The sequence below is a fragment of the Malaya genurostris genome, chromosome 1 (assembly GCF_030247185.1).
Source record: "Malaya genurostris strain Urasoe2022 chromosome 1, Malgen_1.1, whole genome shotgun sequence".
In the NCBI taxonomy this organism is placed as follows: Eukaryota; Metazoa; Arthropoda; class Insecta; order Diptera; family Culicidae; genus Malaya; species Malaya genurostris.
In genome coordinates, this window is record NC_080570.1 from 131,864,772 (window position 1) to 131,888,333 (window position 23,562).

General features: G+C 36.2%; 1 protein-coding gene across 19 annotated transcripts in view; it reads left to right on the forward strand.

The window, feature by feature from the left end:
* Nucleotides 1-23,562, forward strand: part of LOC131425800 (protein tramtrack, beta isoform) — a 522,944-nt gene that overhangs the window by 476,903 nt on the left and 22,479 nt on the right. The window contains exon 9 of one of the 19 annotated variants that reach the window (XM_058587984.1): nucleotides 1,829-22,647. The exons of the other annotated variants lie outside the window; for them this stretch is intronic. Within the exon in view, the coding sequence (XP_058443967.1) occupies nucleotides 1,829-1,977 (149 nt within the window). The 3' untranslated portion in view covers nucleotides 1,978-22,647. Of the gene's footprint in view, nucleotides 1-1,828; nucleotides 22,648-23,562 lie in introns of those variants that run through there. 19 annotated transcript variants of the gene reach the window in all.

A 23,562-nucleotide genomic window follows, 5' to 3' on the forward strand; every position in this document is an offset into this window, starting at 1 on the left:
AAATATTCCTCTAGATGATCAATACACTTTTGCATACGATTGAACAAATTTTCAAAACATTTTCCCACATCTTGAGCAAAGCTAAGTCTTGCCATTACATTCCTTCTGTGTAATGTGGCCTTTCTGTTCCAACAGACTTCGCAGCGGATTCTTAGCGTAAAGAATCATTGCATGGCTAGTACTACGATCCTACTGACACTATGAATCCTTCCAGGTCGGGACTCAAACATATGACAACTGGCTTGTAAGACCAGCGCCGTATGCATTGAACCGCCAACCCGGGAGTAACTTCTTGAGGTACACCCAAAACATGGTTTTTGAACGCTTCAACTGTTTCTTCAGGAGTGTTTAATCGCTCTCCACGCAGTGCATTCCTCACGGAAGGCAACAAATTGCAAATTGAATCAATTTGAAGTTTTTTGTGCTCAAATATTGGGTTGTTTGAGCCGATGTGTGAAAGCTTGCATCATCGTGACGACGAATGATTTTGCGTTTTTTGTTGGATTTGGTTCTTTTTGGACAACCCGTACAATATACTGCTGTTTAGTTTCGGGCTCATATGAGTGAATCCATGTGTCGTCACCTGTGTAGATGTTATACACCAAATTTGAAGCTCCCTGATAAAAATTTTCAGTCTTTCTTTGCACCAATCAACACGAGTCTTTTTTTAGTGATTGTCAAATTATGAGGGATCCAACGTGAACAAATTTTTTTCACGAATAAATGTTCATATAAAATAACATATAAGCTTTTCACACTAATGCCCAAGGCTGCTTCCATTTCATGGTACGTCACATGGCGATCTTTCATTGCCAGATTTTTCTGGAAAAACAACTGATTTTGAATGATCTTCTTGTTCCGGGTTGGCGGTTGAATGCATAGGGCACTGGTCTTACAAATCAGTTGTCGTATGTTCGAGCCCCGACCTGGAAGGATTCTTAGTGTCAGTAGGATCGTAGTCCCAGCCATGCAATGGTTCTGTACACCCTGAATCGGCTGCAAAGTCTGTTGAAACAAAAGGTCAAATTCCACTACAGGATCGTATGACACTGCTACACTGCCAAAAGTCCAACTAAGTTGATTGAAGCACTCTTGTCTTGATAATCGTCGATTCAATTCCATTTTTTGCTTAGGTAAAATTTTCAACTCACTGTAAACAAAACAAATAGCGCTCAAATGACAGCATGTTTTGAAGATGGTAATGGTTAAAAATGTTAAACTTTATACATAAGTAACAACCTACGTACTTCACACCCGTCGTCTCAGGTATGAGAAAGTTAAACACCCGTCATGAGTTTTCCTCTGTGATGCTTGTTGATACCAAACATTTCAGAGAATTATAATTTTGAATTATTTGTGATTATGTCATACAATTTAAAAATTCATCATACTTTGATGATCGTATTTCCGATGACATGTAGCAAAAATTATCTTGATACGTTCGATACAACAAGAGTTATTCACGATCAAAAACTTTTCACTCTCCCAAAGGATAAATTTTGAAATGGCGCCCCATAGCAAAGCAAGACGTATTCACGTCAAAAACTGTGTGAGGCCTACAAGTGAAAATTCGGTACACTTACTGTTGCATACGATTTTGCATGAATGATTTACCATAGTACGAAAGTTTGAACGCAAGTATCACTAAAAGATTGAAGCGCCTCTATGAGCTAAGAATTTTTCATAGAACGATTAGTAGTAAATTCAATAAGTAATATTTTACTCTTGAAACAAACACCGTACCAATGATTTTTTCAGCTAAAGGATTACAACCCGATCAATAACAAACATAATTTCGGCAGTCATGACCGTTTACTTTCTTCCATAGGCGAGCGACCGTTTCGGTGTGGGATGTGCGGTAAAACGTTTTCCCGCTCGACGATCCTGAAGGCGCACGAAAAAACGCACTACCCCAAGTACGTGCGGAAGTTCCTGTCGCCATCACCGATCGACGGGAAGGATGAATCGCCCCAATAGTGTGAAGATCTGCACCTGCTGAACTTCCTCCTGCTCTACAACCTGCAGCATCATTGTGATATGTACGGCTTCACCTGAACGGCCTCCCCAAAACATCCGCAACAAACACAAAACCATGGGCGTCGGTTCACTTGAACCTCGCAGAAATAGAGATAAAGATACCCAAACATAAATCAAGCAGGATAACGGCAGCAGCAGCAGCAGAAGCAGTGGCAATATTGTGGGAAGCGACGCACAGGGAGGAGTCCCCGTACACTAAAGAAACTTTAAACTTACACATACACACACTTGTAATCTACCATACGGGACAACAAAAGAAGCTATTACGAAACTAATAACCAGACAACCCCCTAAAATACGCCCCTTACACGGAAGTGGCGGAAATCCTCTCGCCCACCCCGACTCCTCAAAAGATTGTTAGGATGAACCACGCGAGTAATGAAGCAATATATAAAGATTTATTTTATATAAGCGATAATCTTTGAGGAAAGTTTATACACAAAACCACACCACACACGTATGTAATTAATATTGGTGCTATTTATACCAATAAATTCTTAACAGGTAAGGCGCGAAAGATAACGAACAATACAATAGACACAGGTTCGGGCTTACACACAAAGACGCAGAAGAATAATTTAAACAGAAACAAAAATCGATAGGAAAAAAAACAAACAAACAAATAACACAACATGAGAGGATATCAGCTGACTGATGTGTGTGTGTTCCGTCAATTCGATGGACCCTTGACCCCTAGATTGATAGTAAGATAACTCGGGCAATTTGGCAGTGAAACTGACGAGAGCACTCTGTGAAATAAGAAGAAAAAAAACACACAAAACGCGTGGTCGGAAAGCGGAAGGAACGGAAAGTGGAAACTACGGGATCGATCCCAGTTTTGGCAGTGGTTTGGGGGTTGTTTACGGGATTCGGGCTGTTTCATTACATGATTGATTAGTAGAAACATTTTTTTTTGCAGTGGAAGGCTTTCAAGTGAAAATTGGTTACAATCACCGTCGCGTACGATTTTGTTCACTTCGATGCAAGTTCGAATGCAGGTGCCCGCATGCTGGAATAACATAACCTTAAAAACAGATAGAAGTGTCAATTCCTTCTTGGTAATGACGACTTTTCAGAAGAATTTAAAAAAAAAATACGAAGCCAAAACCGACCCACAACCATGCCGAATGAGATCCCGGAAGTTTCCTTTCCGTCTTGGACGGAGCGCCTCGAGAATCACATAAACATAAATAATTGAGAAAAGACATCTGTGATCTTATTGAATATTAATTAATTGAGTTAGTTATTAATTATTGTCTACCCAAGAAGCCGACTGCAGACTGCAGCAGTAAGTGAAGAAAAAAAAAGCAAACACAACCGGAAAACAAAAACCTGGAGACAACTGTGTGGTAGTCTCCTTGTATGCGACCAGCAATAGCAAATCTTGTAAGATTGTTTTTTTTTTTAGTGGACTCCAGATATTTCCTCACAACTTTTTCATTTTTATTTTGTCCAACGCGTGTGACCATAACAACTTTCCCAATTTGTACTCGCATTATTCATCCTCTTTTAAGTGTTTTGATTAACTGCTGTTGCACAGCAGCACCGCAGCAAAACCGGAAGCATAGTTTTCTTTGTTATCATTTTAAGACAGATTTTTCATATACTTTTAGTTTCAGTCAGCTGTAGTAGTTGAAGTAGAAGTTCAATATATTTGTGTCACCTACTGATGAAACAGAGGCAAAAATCATTGAAACATCCAAGCGATCAACGACCCCGACGGCAGACGGGTTTGAATGATTCGGTCGGTTAAATTGTGAGAAGGCGAGAGAAGCATTACGTTCCTTATTATCTTTAAAATGTTTAGTTTTAGTGATTGCAAATTACCCTTTAGTATGGTTAGTCGAGTAAGACTAACGACGACGACGGAAAGCGACGGAAGAATACTATTTAAAGGAAAAGAAAATGTAAATTTACTTTCGAGTAGCTGCTCCCAGAACTTTTAGAGAGGACGTAAAAGTTTATTCAAACAAAAATATCAAATATTCGAAACATGATACTGTTCTTTCGAAAGTAAGCTGCATAAACAAAGCAAGAAAAAAAGTAACAATTTAGATCTAAACAAAAAAAACAAAACTGCACTCCTGTAGTCAGCGTGCAAGAAAAGATAGTAGAAATTTAGGCGAAATTAACTCTAGTTGCATATCATAAGAAAAGTAATCACAATTACAAGAAAAAGAAAACACTCATTCGATTATTTCCGCGCTGGACGGCAGCCAGATAATGTTCTAGTTCGGATATCATCTGTATATTTTTTTGTTCGGTTAAGACTTTTTAGGCAAACAAACAAACAAGAAAAAACCCTCGTCCCCCTAGAAAGGTGGAGGAGATTATCAAAATTGACTGTTTCGGCCTGCTCCCGTAGTCCCCCACTTGTAGACTGTTCGAAAGTCATATTTAGTAACGGAAACCAAAGTTCAAAATTATCGTTTCGGCCAAACCGTGTTGTGATATGGAGAATGAAAAACATGAAACAAAAAAGCCTAGTTCAAATTTACGTTGTTAAGTTAAGGAGATTGATTCTTTTCTAGTATTTGTTGAGTAAGATTAGTTAAACAAAAAAAAAAATTGGCGACTTTTTTAACACACAAAAACATGCATTGCAAAAAAAAACATGGGAAAAACTGTCACGGGAATGCTGAGTTTTTGAGCTAAAAAAAAGATTATTTCTGTTGCGTAACTATTGGCTGTGATTAAAATGAACAATTTACGTTTTAAACTTGAGTAAAGAAAGGAAAGCAAACACATCAAAAAAAAAGTAAACGAATAATATTAAGTAACTTAATTATAGGGCGCATTGGCACGCACTTGTTTCGAACCTCGTGGATCTCAAAATTCGATGTGATTATGTTTAGCTATTTTAGTCACTCAACCGACAGCAAATTAGAAATTATTTTTCGGCAAATATCGTACAAAAAAAATTATACTTTAGGCTTAAACAAAACAAAAAACAACATTCAAAATTTTTTCTTTCACCGTAATTGAGTTATTTAATATCGCGTCATCAGGCGTCATCGTTTCCCGGGTACGACATTGCATTTTGGTGTTAAAAAACGCAACCCCGCAACGCGCTGTTCTCCTCCACTTTAAATCCAAATGAAAATTTAAAAACTAAACAAAAACAGACAAACCGCAGAAATATTTAGAATGCAAAAAAAAAAAAGAAATAAACAAAACAGCAAAATTCTCAATTTGGGTTCGCAGAGGAAAGAAGTGAAGGTATATTTCTAGCCGAACGGAAAAAAAGCAGTTTCGGTCGAACATTTTCACTAATACATTCCAAAGTTTGATAGGGTCTGCTCACATACACATACATACACAAACACAATTCAAACTAACTACCATTTGACTTTTTTGAAAAAGGAGCAAAAAATTAAAACAAAGAAAAATGCTAATTTTTGATCGGGAAACTAGCAAACAATTTGTGTTGAGGTCCTGAACAGGGGAACGAATTTTTTGACGAGAAATCAAACCGCGTAAATTTTAGCTACAAAAAAGTACGCTTCTGGCATATTAATTTACCAATCTAAGTAATTGAGGTAAAAAGTAACAATCAACGGACGTAAAGAGCTACCTTGAGCAGTAAAGTACACGGCACAATGCCGAAATACTGTATTCTAGTTTTGCTGGATAAATGATAAGTTTTTTTTCTCATGCTGCCAAAGCTCGTAAATCTGGCGTCGTCTTCATGTTGCGTGTTTCATCGGAGTGTCCGGAATATCATTGAATGGTCGGACACAGCGTCGGCCCTCTGCCTTGGAGGGCAACTGTGCTACTGAGTGCGGTGAATTTCCAGCAACTATTCTACTACAACACATATCATATCCGGAATATTTTTTCTTATCCACTTCCTAAACATTTAATTTAAACTTTATACTTTTTTCTTTGTTGTTTCGCTGAGATCCCGCTTTATCAGAACTCAATATTCTTCAGTTGGACGTAGTTCTGGATCATTGAATGGATTAGTGCACACTTTCGGGATAGTGGCATAAAGCCAAATGCCACAAACGGTAGAAGAAAGCATTCAATTTGGTAAATTTAGGCAAAGAAAACGCCTGTTTTGACAAAAAAATTCGGTTCCCACAGGTGCAGATTGCTAACCAAATGAGTTATTTCGACATTTTCGTCGTTTTGAAACAAATTATCAAACGATGTAATGCTTTGCTGTTCATTGAGCCCATGCTTTTCTAGAGGTTATATTCCTTGGCTCAATCAATCTGGGACAAGTAAGTAAATGATTTTCAATGAGACTACTTTTGAACCAATACAGGCATTACAGCGGTCAATATAATATTCCATATACTTGCCATAGGCCTCGGCCGAGATGGCGTTCAGTACCTGCAGCGAATTACTTTTTAAGTCCTCGATTGAGTCATGGCGCGTTCATTGTTTCATTTTTATTAGCGACTTTAACCGTTTCTAGTCATTCGCCGCATCATGGCGCGTTCATCGGAGTGGATATTTTAGTTTTGGAGATAGGAAAAGTCCCGGAGGGTGGGACAAATCTGGCGGATACGGTGACTCAGCGATGATTTTCGTTTCGTTTTTGGCAAAAATTTCAGTCACAATCATGCTGGAATCCAGTTCTTTCGGCACGAGCTTTGCCTCGACGCGTTTCATACCCAACACATTAACCAAAATGAGCTGAGTCGATCCATAAGAGATGCCAAAATCCTCTTCTATCTAATGCTAACACCATGATTTTAAAGCACAATTTCCCTCACTTTTTTGATGTCCTCGTCGTTAACAGAGGTGAACAGATGAGCAACATGAGCCATATTTTCTACGATCTCACGACGCTCAAATACTTGCGTTCTCGATACATTGACTCCCCAAATCAACGATAATCACAGTGCGATATTTAAGACAAGAGGCATAGCGATTCTTCCTCAGAGACTCGTCCCGTATGTTATCTTCGAAGCACAAAAACAAGCTCAATTCTCTCAGTTTCTTCAAGCATAAGTCTGATGTATGTTTCCAGCATCGTCACGAAGCTGCTTGTCAAGAAGGAATATGTTCCCTTCGAAACGGTCATTTCACATGTAGTCGCACCTTCTGAAAAAAAAATCTTTGTATTTAAGAATAGAGAAGTTGGAACTTTCTATTTCGCCACTGGGTTACGACTCTGACATTCGAAGAGACTTGGGCACAGCTCGTCATTCGAATCGTCGCTGCTTTGATATGGTGCTATACTTTCTGGAATAAAAGTTGTTCTGCACAATATGTTACTTGTACTGGAAAATCAATGGAATTGCTTTTCGACTGGTATGTGATTCGTAGTGATGCCAGTAGTCTTCGATTCACACTGTCATACAACCTTTCCCAATCAGCAGATCATAACAAATCTATTATAAATTAATTTTTTGTTCTGCTAAAAAATACCAAATTTATAACTGATTTTGTTACTAAAATTGATACCTGCTATGAACTTGTTACTTTCTAATCGTGTTTACAGCCATCGCTTCAAAATCAACCAACAATTCTTCAGCTGAATCGACAGCTGATTATTTCTCCTTTTTTCAATTGCAAATCATTCATCTATCCTTTGTGTTCGCCTGTTTCTAGTTGTCGGGATTGAAAAGTAAAAACTGAGCTAGTCACCCTCAATCTGATTAACGGCGTTTGGATTTTTCGATCGAATGTGATTCTATCGAATCCTTGGTACCTTCGATTATGCTAGCGTTATTAGCAATACAAATATTATACGCTCGAAAATTCAGTACACCAGAATTGATATTAGGGATGAACTTGCACCGGCGTGTGCAAAGTCTTATGCACGTGCTCCGCGCTACTCAATCAGGTTGCACTCTGGAATACGTTCCCACATATACCAGAATGGCCCAAATTTTCATTCGCCTTTCGTCTAATTCGCCTAACAACAAACCATCTTGGTATAAAGCCTCAAACGCACGGCGTACGCTCTAATTCGCTATTTCGACGTCGTGGCAAGCAGTCGCCTTCAACCAGTAGTAGCAAACACAGACCTTCTGCTTGGTGGAAGGTTTAATTTGGATTGAATTCTAGAACTGAATTCAAAAACTGAATTTTGGAACTGAAATCAGAGCCTGGATTTTGGATTAAATTGAAGGTTTAGAATTTAGTTTCAGAATCCAAGTTTAGAATTTAATAGAAGACAGGCTTAAAAGATAAAACTGAGACTCTGGAACTGAATCCTAATTCCATTTTTTTTTTTTGGAACTGGATTCTTGACTTGATTTTAGAACTGAATTTAGTGCCTCAATTTAAGTTCGGAATTCGAAGCCAGAATTCTGATTCGGAAATGCAACTTCAGAATTCTGGGTAAAAAATCCAGATATGAATTCTAGATCTGGATTCTGGAACAAAACTTTAGATTTGAACTTCTAATCAGAATTTTGGAACTGACTTCTGAACCATAATTTAATTCCTAAATTCAGTTTCAGAACCAAATTCCAAAATTCAGTTACAGAATTCTTTTCCAGACATCAGAACCTGCATGCTTGAATTGAATTCGGAGCTTCGGTTCTGAAGCTGTGTTTTGGAACTAAATTCAATTCCCTAATTCAATTTTAGAATCACGGTTCAGAGTTCAGTTCCAGAATTTACGAAATAAGTTCTCAGGTTCCGAATTTAGTACTTAATTTTCGTTCTAGTTCCTGAATGTCCAGAATTCAGGTTTTGGTGTAGGTGGCAAAAAGTACTTTCATCGGATAAATTTTGCAAATCGATTCTTTTGAGAACCTTTAAAATGTTTACAAAATTATTAGAAGTTTTCCTCAACTGAGTATGTAAATCTATAAAAAAAAATAGAATATGTTTGTCGTCAATAAGTCATACTTTCATACACTGAGGTCTTTTTACGCGATTTTTTATCCGTTCTTCCATGCGCTTTTCCACGCGGATTTCCGAAGTCACGCGGTTTTTTTTTTTGCACGCATACTTCCGAAGCAACGCGTTTTTTTCTAAGACAAATGTCTAAAAAAATTCAATTACGGAAATCTCAAAGTTCCCAAAGTCCGATTTGTTTTCAAAAATATTTTTTTTTTAGATTACACCAAATCTGGACGTTTCAAGATATTTGGCGGTTTTTTAACGCGGATTTCAGAAGTTACGATGGACTTTACCTAGAATCGTTTTTTCAATCACACTAAACCAGTGGATCCCAAAGTGGTCCGTACTGCCCACCTGTGCCTGAGAAAGGATCAAAGCATATGAATTCATGACAAATTTATATAGACATGTAGAACAATTTTCAATAAATGTTTTCTACATCCCGTTCAAGCAGGACCAAGCAGATGTCAATAATGAATCATTCAATTCTTATGAGATTTATAAGAGAGACAAAAAAAAAGTGAACATTTCAAAACTTAATGGATGTTATGATCTGATCAAAAGTTGGTCAAACAAGATTTGAATCAAGTCTGTATTCCAAGTTCAATTCATACAGAGTATAGAAAAAATATAAGCCAGGTTGGCGGTTTAACGCATACGGCGCTGGTCTTGCAAGCCGGTTGTCATATGTTCGAGCCCCGACCTGGAAGGATTCATAGTGTCAGTAGGATCGTAGTACTAGCCATGCAATGATTCTGTACGGCTGCGAAGTCTGTTGAAACAGAAAGGCCAAATTCCACCAAAGGAATGTAATGCCAAGACTTTGACTTGATAGAAAAAATATTTACTCAAGCTTCCTTCTTAGCAAATGCGATTTCCCGGGCCTTTTGTTTGACTCTTTTTAGTAAGTTTCGTAATACATCGGTAGTAACTTCCCACACCAGAAGATCCTACAGCTTGTCTGTTTGCCGTAGATCGCATCTCGCTGATAACAGCCTATCGCTTCTTCTTTAGTTTGCGCTTGGCAATGTCCCAATATCTAATGGACGTAACTCTGGCGTCGTGGAAGAGTTCATGTCCTTGAGCAGAACGTTATTCGTGGAATATCTGGAAGGAAAGAAAACCAGGCGCTCCGGTGCAAAACTATTTTGGTTGATGATTCCGGTAGTGATTTAAATGTCACTCATCAAGCCATTGCTACAGATGGTTCGCCAAACGTGATATTTTTTTAGCTCAAGGTTTTAGAAATCCTCTGTTCCAGTAGCCGTTGAATATTCCTGTTCTGGGAGCTCTTTCAAATCTGAAAGTCTTGAAGTTCATCAGCTGCTTGCACGATCGAATGACTTGATTTGCTTATCGCACGGTTTAGAGTTACCACATTCTTGTAAGTGGACAATCCTGCTAGTTTGTTAATTTGATGCACGGTTGTACAAAACATTCCCTGCTTGCTTGTGAAATTTTTTATGGAGAATTTGGGGTTCCGCTTGAAATAGATGGCCACTCTTTTCGACATTTTTGCCCCATACGGCGTTCGATTTAAATCCTTCCCAATTCAGTCTCCTTGGCGGGCGACAAACGTTCTCCAAACATCCATTTTATTACATTAGTATCAGTTAGTTTCTGATTCTGTACGCTATGAATCGGCGATTCCACGAAAGAAAAGTAATACCAAGAATTTATCCGTTACTTTTGCCAGCATTTTCAATTTCGACTACTTCGCGTGCGAGTAGTTTGCATTTTCGCGATGGGCGAGCAAAATTTCGACACTCTGTTACTTTTGTTTCGATGACATTTTAACAACCGAGAAGCAAATAGAAAAATTAAACAGTCGGTGACATAGTGTACTTTATGTACGCAAGTCAACTTGCAATTGCAACGCGATCAATTTAATTAGAACAGAAATTTTTGAGCTTCACATGTGAACTTTTGAAGTTTAAACGTAATATGGGATGTCGGAAGTTTACACAATCTCCGCATCTTGTCCAACAACAGGCTGAAGATGGAGATTTGCAGGAATGTTGCGCTCATTTAAAATTCTATCAGAATGACTTTATTTCGGGATCAAAGTTATTCAACGTTTGCACCAAGAAATTTGCAAGTGAGGTGATTTGCAAATCTACATTATTGAGGTTGTTTTTTCCAGATGTTGAAGAATTAGTCGCAAAAACTAATGGGTCGTACGAAACTGTCAGCTATTTTTATCTCAGTCCTATACCAAAATTTTAGAAAACTTATCCCACACCTAGGAAAAATATATAGGTTACAAAAAAGCAGACTGAAAAACTGACTGAAAACATCGAAATACGAAACCTGGCGAAATCAATTCTCAAAGACAGTTCTTTACTCGGAGCCTGCTCCGATGCGGGATAATCGTTCGGCCAATTGAACTACTCCAGGAGTGATGAAACACAACTGAGTAGACTCCCCGATATAAAGAAACATTTTTTTCATTCGTAATTCAAGTTATCTAAAAAAACTAAATTTTAATTCATCAATTCAAAATTTTTAAACTTAATGGGTAGTAGAAAGACTAATGTATCCAAAGTGGGCATTCGGCCTGCACTAAACAAAGATGAACTTCAAGTTTAAAGAAAATTCTGTCGAGAAAAAGGGATCGGAAACGTTTTAAATCGCAGTAGGCTCCAATTTTTAATAATGTACCTATGAAAGATCCAAACTCAAATTCTCTGTTTCTGGACACCAAATGGTCTGAATTTTCAATTAATAGCAATTTAACTTAAAACTTAACCCAATCCCGTTTTGATCGCAACTGCTGTCAAATAAATGGATTTGACAGCGTTCAGTGTTGGACCCGGCTTAGTTTTTGCTTCGAGTAGGGTTACCACCTCGGATGCATTCTTCGCCCTAGGAAAAAAAACTTCTCCATGTGACTTTCCGGCGTATCAAATCATACGCATCTGAGTACTAGAGTATATCTAACTATGGATCTAATTATCGGAAGTTCAATGATGCGTGGGATTTGCGCATTATTGTGTCGGAGTGATCTGGTTCTTTGATTAACAACAAAGTTTTAGTCGAGGAGTACTTATTAGTGAACTTTTGGCTCCCGAATGGTGAGAAGCTAATCAAAATTAAATTTTGTTTTAGCCATCTTTACTTAAAGTCTTTCTTTAGCATCGTCTCTTTTTTAATGAGATGTAATGAATTTGATAACTTATACCTGATTAGGCCTCTTTCAAAGTGTATTCACAATTTTATTAACTTTATTTGCACTATAAAATTTCTATATTGGATCTCGTTGTGGTTGTTATATTTCAAAACTCTTTGGGACTTAACTGAAACAGCAAAAAAATGAAGATGATTTTATGCCACTTATGAAACTAACGGAAATTCTTTCATGATTTATGTCCTAAAATTTCACCAGCTGTTAGAGTTATAGGTAAAGTAAAATCCACTGAAAGACTCTGGCAATAATTCATTCCTGATTTGTACCAGTATAAAAAGAGTTCTGGTGTAACAAACACACAATTTTGACGGTACTTTTTCAGATGAAATTGAATTGAAGAAGGTGAACGAGCTCGAATCCTATCTGCAGAAATTAAAAACTATTTCATTTTTCGCTGTTCCAGTTCATCATCTAGATTTTTCAAATCTTTCTGTGATTATAATTTTGCGCCATCTTTCCGGCGAACGACCAAAATTCGGTTAAAGCCGGGTATAAATAAACGATATAAAAAAAAATTTTGCGCCATAACGGGATAAGAATTTTAGAAAGTCGTCGGACTACAGCCATAATTCAAAGTGTGGCTAACACTTGTTTTTCCCAGAGAAAAATATTTTGCCCAGGTTGGTGTTTCAATGCAGTGGGGACTGTTCTTCTCATTCAGTTGTCGTATGTTCGAGACCCGACCTGGAAGGATTCTTAATGTCGGCAGCGAAGTCTGTTGAAACAGCAGGGCAAATTCCACAAAAGGAATGTTGTAATGACATGGCTTTTTTCAAGACATGTATGATTTTGCACATACACTTGCTGAATGGCCATATTCTGTTTTGTAATACACGGCAATTTCTCGTCAAATAATTCACGTACAACCTTTTTAGGGCCCGCACATTACACATCAAGTTGATTACCATTATTTAACGAAAGTTCCACACATTGAAACACACCGTTTTTTTTTTTCAAGTGAAGCAAATCAAGAAGTAAAATATTTAAATATTATTTACGAAGACAAACTAACAGAAACATCCAGCAAGCAAAGCCAGCGAGCGAGCTAAGAACAGGAAATATTTCTAAAATATTTTGTTTACCATAGCTGAAAGTTCCTTTTTGTTAATTCTGTTGTTTAGTATAATTTTTAACTTAAATTATTATTTTTTGCTTATTTTTATTGTGACCAGCAGACAGACGAATGTGCTAACGAACTACCACTACTTGTTTTTTTTTACATTTAAGCGAAACAGACGAAAGGCATTGAAAACTAATTTAGCAGAAGGCAGATGATTGATTAGGAAGATGGAAAGGCTAAATGGTAAACAGCAACCAACACGCATACAAACAAGTAAATTCACGCAGTTACAAGGGATAAACCATCTCCGAAACAGGTGGAGAACGCAAGAAAAACAAGAATATAAATATATTTATTTTTCATATATTTACATAATAATTTCAGCAGATTGAACGTTACAAGAAGGCAAAACAAAAAAAAACAAGTAATAGAAACAATATTGAATAGAACAGAACCATACTCTGAACAGGCATGCAGAAATACATATACATTTTTCTTAAAGTGTAACAGTTGAGCTACTGGAAGGTATATTATTAAGAGAAATTGAGAATTTTGTTTAATTCTGAACCAAACAGCACACCCTGAGGTTTGAGTATAACAACAACAACAAAAAAATGACAAACTGAATCATGCTTTAAGATATGATTCCGTTTCAATGTGAACCCATAAGCTCGTGTGTATAAAGTAAATGATGTAATAATAATGAAAAATCAATTATTATACTAATTCTATATACATAAAGTAAGAAATTATTTTAGTACTATTGTAATAGTAAGTATATGCGCAAGATAAACAAAAAAAAAACAATTATAGCAATAATTATCACTTAAAATATCTTGCAAATTAAAAAAAAAAAAAAAGAAATACAAAAAGAATTAAACCATAGGATTTAAACATAAGAACATAGAACATATTTATATGAAAAAATATACCTTTTATACGAAAGCATGAAAAACTGAAAAAATAAACATATAACACATAACAGTTACACACGCATACAAAGGAAAAATTAGTTCATGCGATTCTCACTTTGAATACACGAACACACACGCAGAACCACGCACCGTCTACACACCCATCATCACGAGTATCTCGTCCCGAGGGGCGAAACACGTTTTTTGGCACGTAGAACATCAACAGAACCTGAAATTTAACCTATTTCTTCTCAGACCGACAAACGTATCAACAACTGAAATTTGCTAAATAACAAAACTATTTTTCTATCGTGCGAAATCCGGTCGCCGACACAACTCACACAGACACACACACATACACCCAAACACACAACTCGCCACGTTCTATCGCTAAAGCCGAAACGGACGGTTCCTCACAGCCGTTGCGAACGTTGCGCAATGTAGAGTAGCAAACCCGACTACGTTATACAACTCACACACATACATACACAAAAACAAATTCGACTGAAATCGAAACTTTAGCCTGGCGGAAAGGCACGGAAGTGCACACGGAAAAGTTTACTGCGCGTTTGACGCGATTGCAAACGGAAAGTTTTCGATTTTTAGTCAATTTGTAGCTTAGAGTGCCTCTAAATAAAAGAAAAAAAAATGAAAATATATAAAGTTGAAATAGTTTTGAAACCAATATTAATACAAGAAAAAAGGAAAAAAAATGTAGAAAGCAGAACAAAAAAAACCATAGATCGTAAGATTGATCATATAACAAAACACACAATAAAACGAGTCGAGCGAGGAAGATAACGGTTCGGAATAGAACACCCATACATGCATACATACACCTAGCAGAGAGAGAGAAAGAGGAGAGCCGGCTCTGCGCAGCAATGCACACACGAGCACCACGTTCAGAAAAGCTCATTAGTAGACAACCAACAAAAAAAAAAGATAACTCACACAATGTTAAGGCGACACGAAAAAATAAAACCCAGAAAATGCTTCAGCGTTCATGGCATCCTCTGACGGTTGCGATTTTTTTTTTCTTTCTGACATTCAGTGGCGGCTGCCGCGCGGCTGCGGACACACTTGCAAGTTGTCGCTTTTTCAGTTCGGTGTTAAATTCGCATAAGATAATACACAATAATCTGTGATTTTGATAATAACAAAATAAGAAGAAAAAAAATTAAACATTAAACAAAAGATGTTTGGAAGTTTTTACGGAGAGAAAACATTTTGAAAGTCTAAATTCGAAATTATCCAAACAATACGTAACGGTAATTGTTTGGGAAACCAATAACCAGTATAAGTAAATGGAAAAAGAAAAAGAAAACGATTGGCTGTAACTTTTTAGGAACTGACACGCTTTATTTGGCATTTATATTTTCGGCAAACGATACTAGTCAAAATTCAAAATTGTGTACCAAAATTTTAGCTTTATTGTTATTATCATAATTGAATTCGGTTCATTTTTTTTATACAAATTTGGCATATTGTATAAGAAAATTTAAAAAAATAAACAATACATACTGAACGTTACGGAAAGTAAAGGTAAAATTATATAAAGTCGATAAAACATAAGTTAAGATTCTGCGTTTCAAACAAAACATAAAAAAACTGAGTAAAAATTTGTTCGATTTTGGATGGCATACATTATAAGTGTAAAAGATATTTAAAGTATATAAAATCTGAATGGCGCTACGGCGATGACTGCACAGTACACGAGTGATTCCACAGAATAATAGGAGAAAACTATAAAATAGCGCGCACGCTGCAAATGAGTCTAGCTATTTAAATACCAGTTTACGGAGAAAAAAAGAACAAGAAATAAAACAATTGGCTTAAACAAACAAAAAATGACAACAAACAACCGTGTTTCTCGGGAAAATAGGTACGCATGGTGTCCGGCATTCTTCGACCGATATAGTGAGGCTTTTTTGTACCTTTTTTCTTTGTTGACTCTAGGAATAGCGTACAAGAGAATACACCCCCAGTTTATTTATAAAAGAGTTTTCGTTTTCGTAAAATAGAATAAAGTTCTCGTATTCAACCAAACAAGTGAGCAGTACCTTTCGAATCAGTTTCAGTTGTTCTTTCAGTGAAAAGTACTACCAGTATTTCGAATCGCAACTACACCAACACTCACTCACTTACTCACACTCAAATCACACATACATACAGCATAGAACAAGGAAATATAAAAGGAATAAATAGCTCAGGGCAACTCAAATTCTTCCATAATATATCAATAGAGAAACAAGACAAAACAAAAACCAACACCTTAAACAGAACCGAACAATTAAAACCAAACAAAACTACAAACACACAAGATGGCGAAACTTCAAATCAGCAAACAAAGGAAAAGCGAACGAATTGCGAGAATCCGCTTGAACTGTACATTTTGTTCGGAACGAAGTAAAATAGAAGAGAACAAAAATCCAATAGAGCAATAAACTTAATAAATATTTTTACCGAACCTCGAACCGGCTGCGAGCAAGCGGTTCAAGTTCACACAACCACATACAACAAGCCGTTAAACCAGTGATTAGTGCACTGTTTTCTTCTGATTCGCTAGCCCCGAATTGCTGATAGTTTTGTTACTTGTTTTGAAATACTCCATCCACTATCCCACTAACACACACAAACACACATACATACTCTCGAATCAACAGCCTTATGAAGGTTCACTGGTACAACTGGTCTAAGAACGCAATAAAACAATTCACCATTGATGTTATCAATTGAAGTACTAGCAGAAGAAGAAGAAGAATCTACAGCGACAACAACAACTCAAATAACCTCCAATCCTTAGTTTTCGAGATGAGAATGATGCAACATCAAGTGTTCTTTCATATTAAACGGTTACAATGATAGCCGTTGAAAATTACAATGGGAAGATGCAGACAGATATATACTTGTTCAAAGACGATAATTGATTATTTGCAATAGTTATACCGATATACTGTGAGAACGCAACAGGAGAAAACAAACGTAAACAATAGAACTGGTGATTTTTTTTTACATATACAACATTACAATTGTTAAGAAGCAAACAAACAATAGGCGTTATATATTAAACAAAACTAAACGAAAACAAAAAAAAACTAACTCAATCCTTATTTGCACAGCGCGTACTACAAATATTACTATAGTAACGATGACAGGAAATAAACGGAAATAGGAAGCAAAGAGAGAGAGAGAGAAAAAAAAACTACACAAACAAACAAACAATAGATTTCAAACCGGAATAGGTTCGTTTTTACAACAATAGCTAAAGTAAAGTTATATAAAGAAAGAAAACCAAACAATAAAACACTCATCTCACGTTAGTAAATCGTTTGATTTTAGCAGCATCGAAAAAACAAAGAATATAACGAAGAAAATAATGGATAAAAAAAATGTTCCACTCCCTTCGGAAAGAGTTGACAGCAACAGGGTTGTTCGATAGTGCTACATACATACATAGTTCTGAAGAGTGGTTAAAGCAGGTCTAACTGGATCCTAGTTTTCAAGTGTGAATTGACGTTTTAAACAGTTTTCAGTGCAGTTTAGTTCTTTGACTAGTTAAAAACAATTGATAAAACGACACAACCACACAATAACTCTGCAAAGAACGTTTAAACTATGTAATTTTGAGAATCCCTACAAGGGAGAGCTCTATGAGTTTGTTCGACCTGTTGACTTTTTGAGTACCCCAATCCTTCAACTGATAACTGGATAACTCTTCCAGTATTTGGGTGGCCCTGAAAAGGGCCGTTTTGTTTGTAAGTGTTGGTAATGACACAGTACAGACATGTTCAAGAGAGCGATAAAAATTGATCATTTTTGAAATTTGAAGTCTTGATCTTTCAGAAATTATCTCAACACCCCATATACTTTTTCTAACTGTTGTATCTGCTAGATAAATGTGAAAATTGAGAAAATCTTCCAAGAAACAATCATTGGTTGATTATCGCTTATTTTTACAATAATGGTATTGTTGTATTAATATATAAACATTTTCGTTTTTCTTTTAAATTCCACGTGAGTAAATAAACTCGCGGTGGTGTATCGATCATTGCAACTGCCTTCAACCGTGCACTGGTTTTACCGCGAGTTGGAGCTTCATTATCCCTCTCTCACAGCTACAGATTATTGTTGTGACGTTATTTTAGGCATCTTCACCAGACTATTCCTGTGTTTATGATCATTATCCTCTTAAAGCACCGAATCTCACACTTCACTTACCTTGCTTATTAGCTCAGGCACGGATACGTCGTAAATCCCCCTCCATTTGTTTGATTCTCCTTGCTCACTGTGTTCCTTGTGTCAATTAGAAAAAAGGAGGGTGGGTAATGTCAGAGACATAACTAGATGTCGTGAATACGAAAACAACTGACATGTTCCTTAACACTTCCGAATATCAATTAGTTGATCAATTGTATGAATTTGCAAGCATTCCCCTTTTTCACATTTTTCGCAAAAACAAAGAAGGCTTCACTTGATCTCGATAACTGTGAATTTCACACAGCGAAAAGTGCAAAAATTAAATCAAACAGTTCTAGATTTGCACTAAACTGAGAATATTTCTCTTCGATTTGCGAGCAAGAAATCCTAATAGTTCTTTAGAAAACTTTTAGAGCCATTAGAACGGCTGATTTTGAGTAATGTTCTCCAGCGTTGCTTTTTCACCAATGCAAATGACTGGTAGCTGTGACGTAATCGTCGGAGGCGAAACTAGTTTTGCAAACGACACAAAATACATCTGCTCGCAGTGGCGATAGAATCCAAACTGATCCAATTTTTGTTGAGAGGCTTGTTTTTACCTGATTTCGTTTGTAACTTTTTCACTAATGGGTGGTTCTAACGGCTATAAAAATAGCCGCACACAGAATTTTAATGTCGATTATTTCATTTCGGATTTGCATTTCATTGAAAGAAACTATCAGGATGCTGTACGGGATTCATTCCTGCCTTTCAGAAGGATCAAATTGTGGAACTCACTACGATATTAAACACTGTTCCGAACATTTTTCTCGAACGATTTGTTGTACAGCAGCAGATATTTTTTCATTTCCTCAGAACGCCTTCCGATTAGCTGGTGTTGACATGGGTCAAATGAGACCGGTTTTCGAAAAAATTTCGATTCTATTGGTAGTTAGATTATATAAATCCTTCCACAGATCACTGAGCTATAAGCTTTAAAAATACGAGAAAGGCAAACGAGCCTTATGAATTATCCTCTTTGATACTCGTTTATACCAAACATTTCAGAAAAGTTCAATTTTGAATTATTTGAGATTATGTCACACAACTGAACATTTTATCATAAAATTGTGATCATATTTCCGATGGCATGTAGCAAAGATTATGTTGATTCGTTTGATACAACAAAAGATATTCACGATCAAAAACTTATCACTCTCTCAGAGGGTAAATTTTGAAAATACGTCCCATAGTAAAGTTAGTCGTATTCTTAACAAAAAATCACAAATTTGCACAGAAAGTAATCAATAATTTATGCTTGGGATTTGTTGATGTGATAATACGACTATATTATTCTATATTATATACTTGGTCTTAAAATTTTTCCCCAACTATGATTGTACATTCCCAATTGATAAAACACACATGATGAAAATCAATTGAAGCCAATCAGTGAAAAAATGTAGTCAAGCCGAATTAACCGTGCATGCCCAGCAAGAAAATGACATAATTCCTCCTGCGTTACTTTGACTCCGGCCGGAATACAGTCAGATTTTTTGCCGGCCGTCCGAGTTTTTCACAAGCGGGCTAATACAAAAGTGACAGAGAAGGATTTACTATTTAAAACATGTTCTAATTTCGTGAAAAAATTATAGTTATAAACGGCATGATCACCTATGCTTTTTTAACTATAATTTCACTAACTCATTGTGGATTGTGATTCTCGCGATTTTATATCTTATAAGATGCACATAAATGGAGCGTCGTATTTCACGCAAATTTATATAAAAAATATAAAATTGTGCGATTTAAAAAAAAAACATGGAACGTGCCACAGTCAGTGTTGGAAGAAAGTGTATTTCATTCTTCGTTAGTCAGAGATATATCCGTCTCTTGCCAGCGAAACCTGACGGAGGGCTAAGGCGCAAATATATACTCATCATAGTATGCTTTGCCACCACCAAACAATAGTCTCACGTTCTGCGGGTATACTTTCGAACAGGGTTTCTACGTAGTCGATGGGCAGACTCCGCCACATTTCTTTAATTTTGCGTTGCTACTGTTTTGAATCGTGCACTGGTTTTCCCGCGAGTTCGAGCTTAACTATCCTCCCTCACATTTTCAATCCGGTTGGCATCCGGTGATTGTAAGCTGCAGGTGACGTTGTTTGTCGTTTTTCTTCACTAGACTACTCCTGTGTTTTGGATCATTATTCTTTTGAAGCATCCAATTTTTATGGTTGCTCCATATTTTATATGAATAGTTCAAACAACCAAAACTACAGTTGGAGAAGCACCTCCAAACATCAGCTTGTATCGGGTATTTGATTTTCGTTTTCTTCAGCCCACAAATATTTTACCTTCACCTCTCGAAATAGTCGTTAAATCGTGTCACCAGTGAGCCCAAATATGTGAACTCGTCAATCACCTTGATTGTAGAAATTGGTGGTAGGAAATAAAGTGTTTCATCTTTATAACCTTATCCTCTCATGTATTTTGGTTTCGACGCTTTTTTTGCCAGCCTGATGCGCCTAACTTCGACTTTCAGTCCGATGTATGTTTCCATCATCTTTTCAAAGTTATGTGTCATAATATCAATGTCGTCAGCGAAACCAGAAAATGTATGGACTGGATCGGAAGATTGTACCAGTCCTCGCTCTTCAAATCACATTTTCCAAAGCTATATTAAACAGGAGACAGAAGTGTCATTACCTTGCCGCAACTCTCTACCCTCCTCTATCTTCACAGCAAAAAAATATTTAATTTACAGGAGATTTAAGCTTCTATATGACTAAATTCATAGAAACGTAATTCGCTAAATAACTGATTTTTCGATTTCGATTTTTCGATATTTTTCGATAGAAATTAGAATCAGATAAAATTTAGCCTTGGTTATCGTCCAAAAGTGATCAATCATTTCGAGTTAGTCACCTTGTGGTTTGATTCTACTTTGAAATTCGCTAAGCAACGGTGAAATTTTCCTTACACATTACTCTTGTTTTTGGGTGGATTCGGTTTCTATAAAAACTCAGATGATTTCACACTCATAATTCAGTAAGTGTTTTGTATTTGCATTTCTCATATAGCAATGCAATTGCAATTTCTGTGCAATCACCGATTTTTGAACCTCAGATTCGAATGGAAGGCCTCATAGATTATTTTTAAATTTCATATAGATCTGACTTCCGGTTCCGGTATTACAGGGCGATGAGTGAAAAAACTGCAAATTCAAAAGTTTGCATTCATAGTAGAAAGTGTAAAATTGATCTAATTTTTCCAAAATAGTAAACTAATTCCTCTAGTGAACCGGTCTTGAAAGTTGAAGACCACAAAAACTTACATAGGACATTCCAGTTCCCGAAATCCGCTTCCGGAAGTACCAGAAATAATGATCCAAAACTGGAAAAACCAGTTTTCAAAAACTTACCCTTAAACAAAAGGGATTATGGTCCCATAGAACGCTATTGAATTGCATTCGGATCCGAGAACCGGTTCTGGAACTAAAGTAAGGTAAAGTGATTTTAAAAGTGCTAACCTTCATTCAGAGCGACGATGCAAAATAGGCAAAAAATCTTCTAAATTCTAAATGAATTATTGTTTGAAACTCAATCGTACAAGCCACTTTGATAAACTGGTTGCACTGCATATATGAATACATAGATCTATGCCATACGTACCAAATAACATGTACGTAATAGAAAAATTACCAACACAACTTAACTTGGTTTACTCTTGATCCTTAATCCAACGGTATCGAATTATCCAAGTTGTCACTTCCAGTCCAAGCGCCTTTTTGATTGGTTATCCGTTTTCTTCCTCGTGTTTGTGATTCCCGTTGTGCGTTTGTGATCATATTCTATGAGCAGCCAAGAGGTTCTGCGATTTCTTTAAAAGTTTCACCATCATTTCTTAAGTTTTTGTATAAGACGCCTGTCAACGGAGACACAATTTCTATTTCGGCCCATTGTCTGTCTACAAAAAAAAAACTTTGCACCATTTCCTGAAATATATGTTCAGCAGTTTCAAATACTTACTTTTCCTTACAAACAATCGTAAATCAATTGACAATTTTCATAAAAAAAAACAAAGTTATCATTTTTTCCACTGAGATGCTGACCTTCACCAGTTAAACATTTTTCTCGCGCTCGAACTACACTGATAAAAATTTGCACGATCGATTCATATGTAAACACCACTACAATTTAATATGCTTTCTCATATCAATACATAACCAAAACGATTTGTTTTAAAATTTCATGTGCAAATTCACTAAGACGCAAGATTAGATTATTTTTCATTATTGATTGAAGTGTTTTGCTATTGAATCGAACTACATATGTTTATGTTTTCTATCTAGTGGGAATGAGTACAGCACAAATGTATGTGCCAAACACTTGAATCGGTCAACTCTGTTTCAATCAGAGATGCCAGATATTATCATAAAAAATCTGTATTTATCTGTATTCACTAAGGAATTTTAATTTCTGCAATAAAAGTAACAAAACAATTAGTAGATTTTTGAACTTGATTTCTGTTCATTTCAAGCTAGATCATGATTGTTACAAACCAATTTCTCCTTTCAACATCAACAATAATCTCTGTTTAATTTGAATCAAATTTTTGGTATAATCAAACGAATAATATATTTGCTCCGGTTCAGTTTATTGTTGAAATGAACTAAAGTAAAATTGATTATCAAATTTTGTAGTTTCAAGCAGCAATGTTTTCTATATCAAACCAGACTTTCTTTTGTCACTATTTTAACAAAAAAAAATCGTTGCGAGAAACCCAAACTTGGTTATATTAACAATTTTTTTCTCAGCGTGTTGTTATAAAATTGCAGATTCAATGAGCATTTTTTTATATCGTAAGTCATTGCCGCACTGACAGGAACATTCAACGATGAATTTTAATAGTTTTTGTTAACAACCACAATTGAATTGTATTTTCATATACTATGTTGACTAGGAATTCAAACATGGAATTACAACGACCAATACGCAACGTCAAGTCAGGTCATACTTCTCAGTCTGACAATAAAGTTTCATGATGCCATTACTTCCTTGAACATCAGTTCAAATTGGTTTCAAATTATAATATAAATGTATTTCAGCGTTCATCATCAAATAGCTGCAAGAAAAATTTCCATTTCAATATCGGAAATCAAACACTAATAGATAGTTCAGACGTAAAAGTTTCATTATTCATTTCTTACTTTTTGTGGTATCTGCATAAATCTGTATTAAATTTCGGAAATCTGTATAAAATCTGTACTCTGTATTAAATCTGTATGCGCAGGTAACAATCTGTATAATACAGATAAATCTGTATAAATGGCATCTCTGGTTTCAATTGAAATCCATGTGGAAAACTATGTGA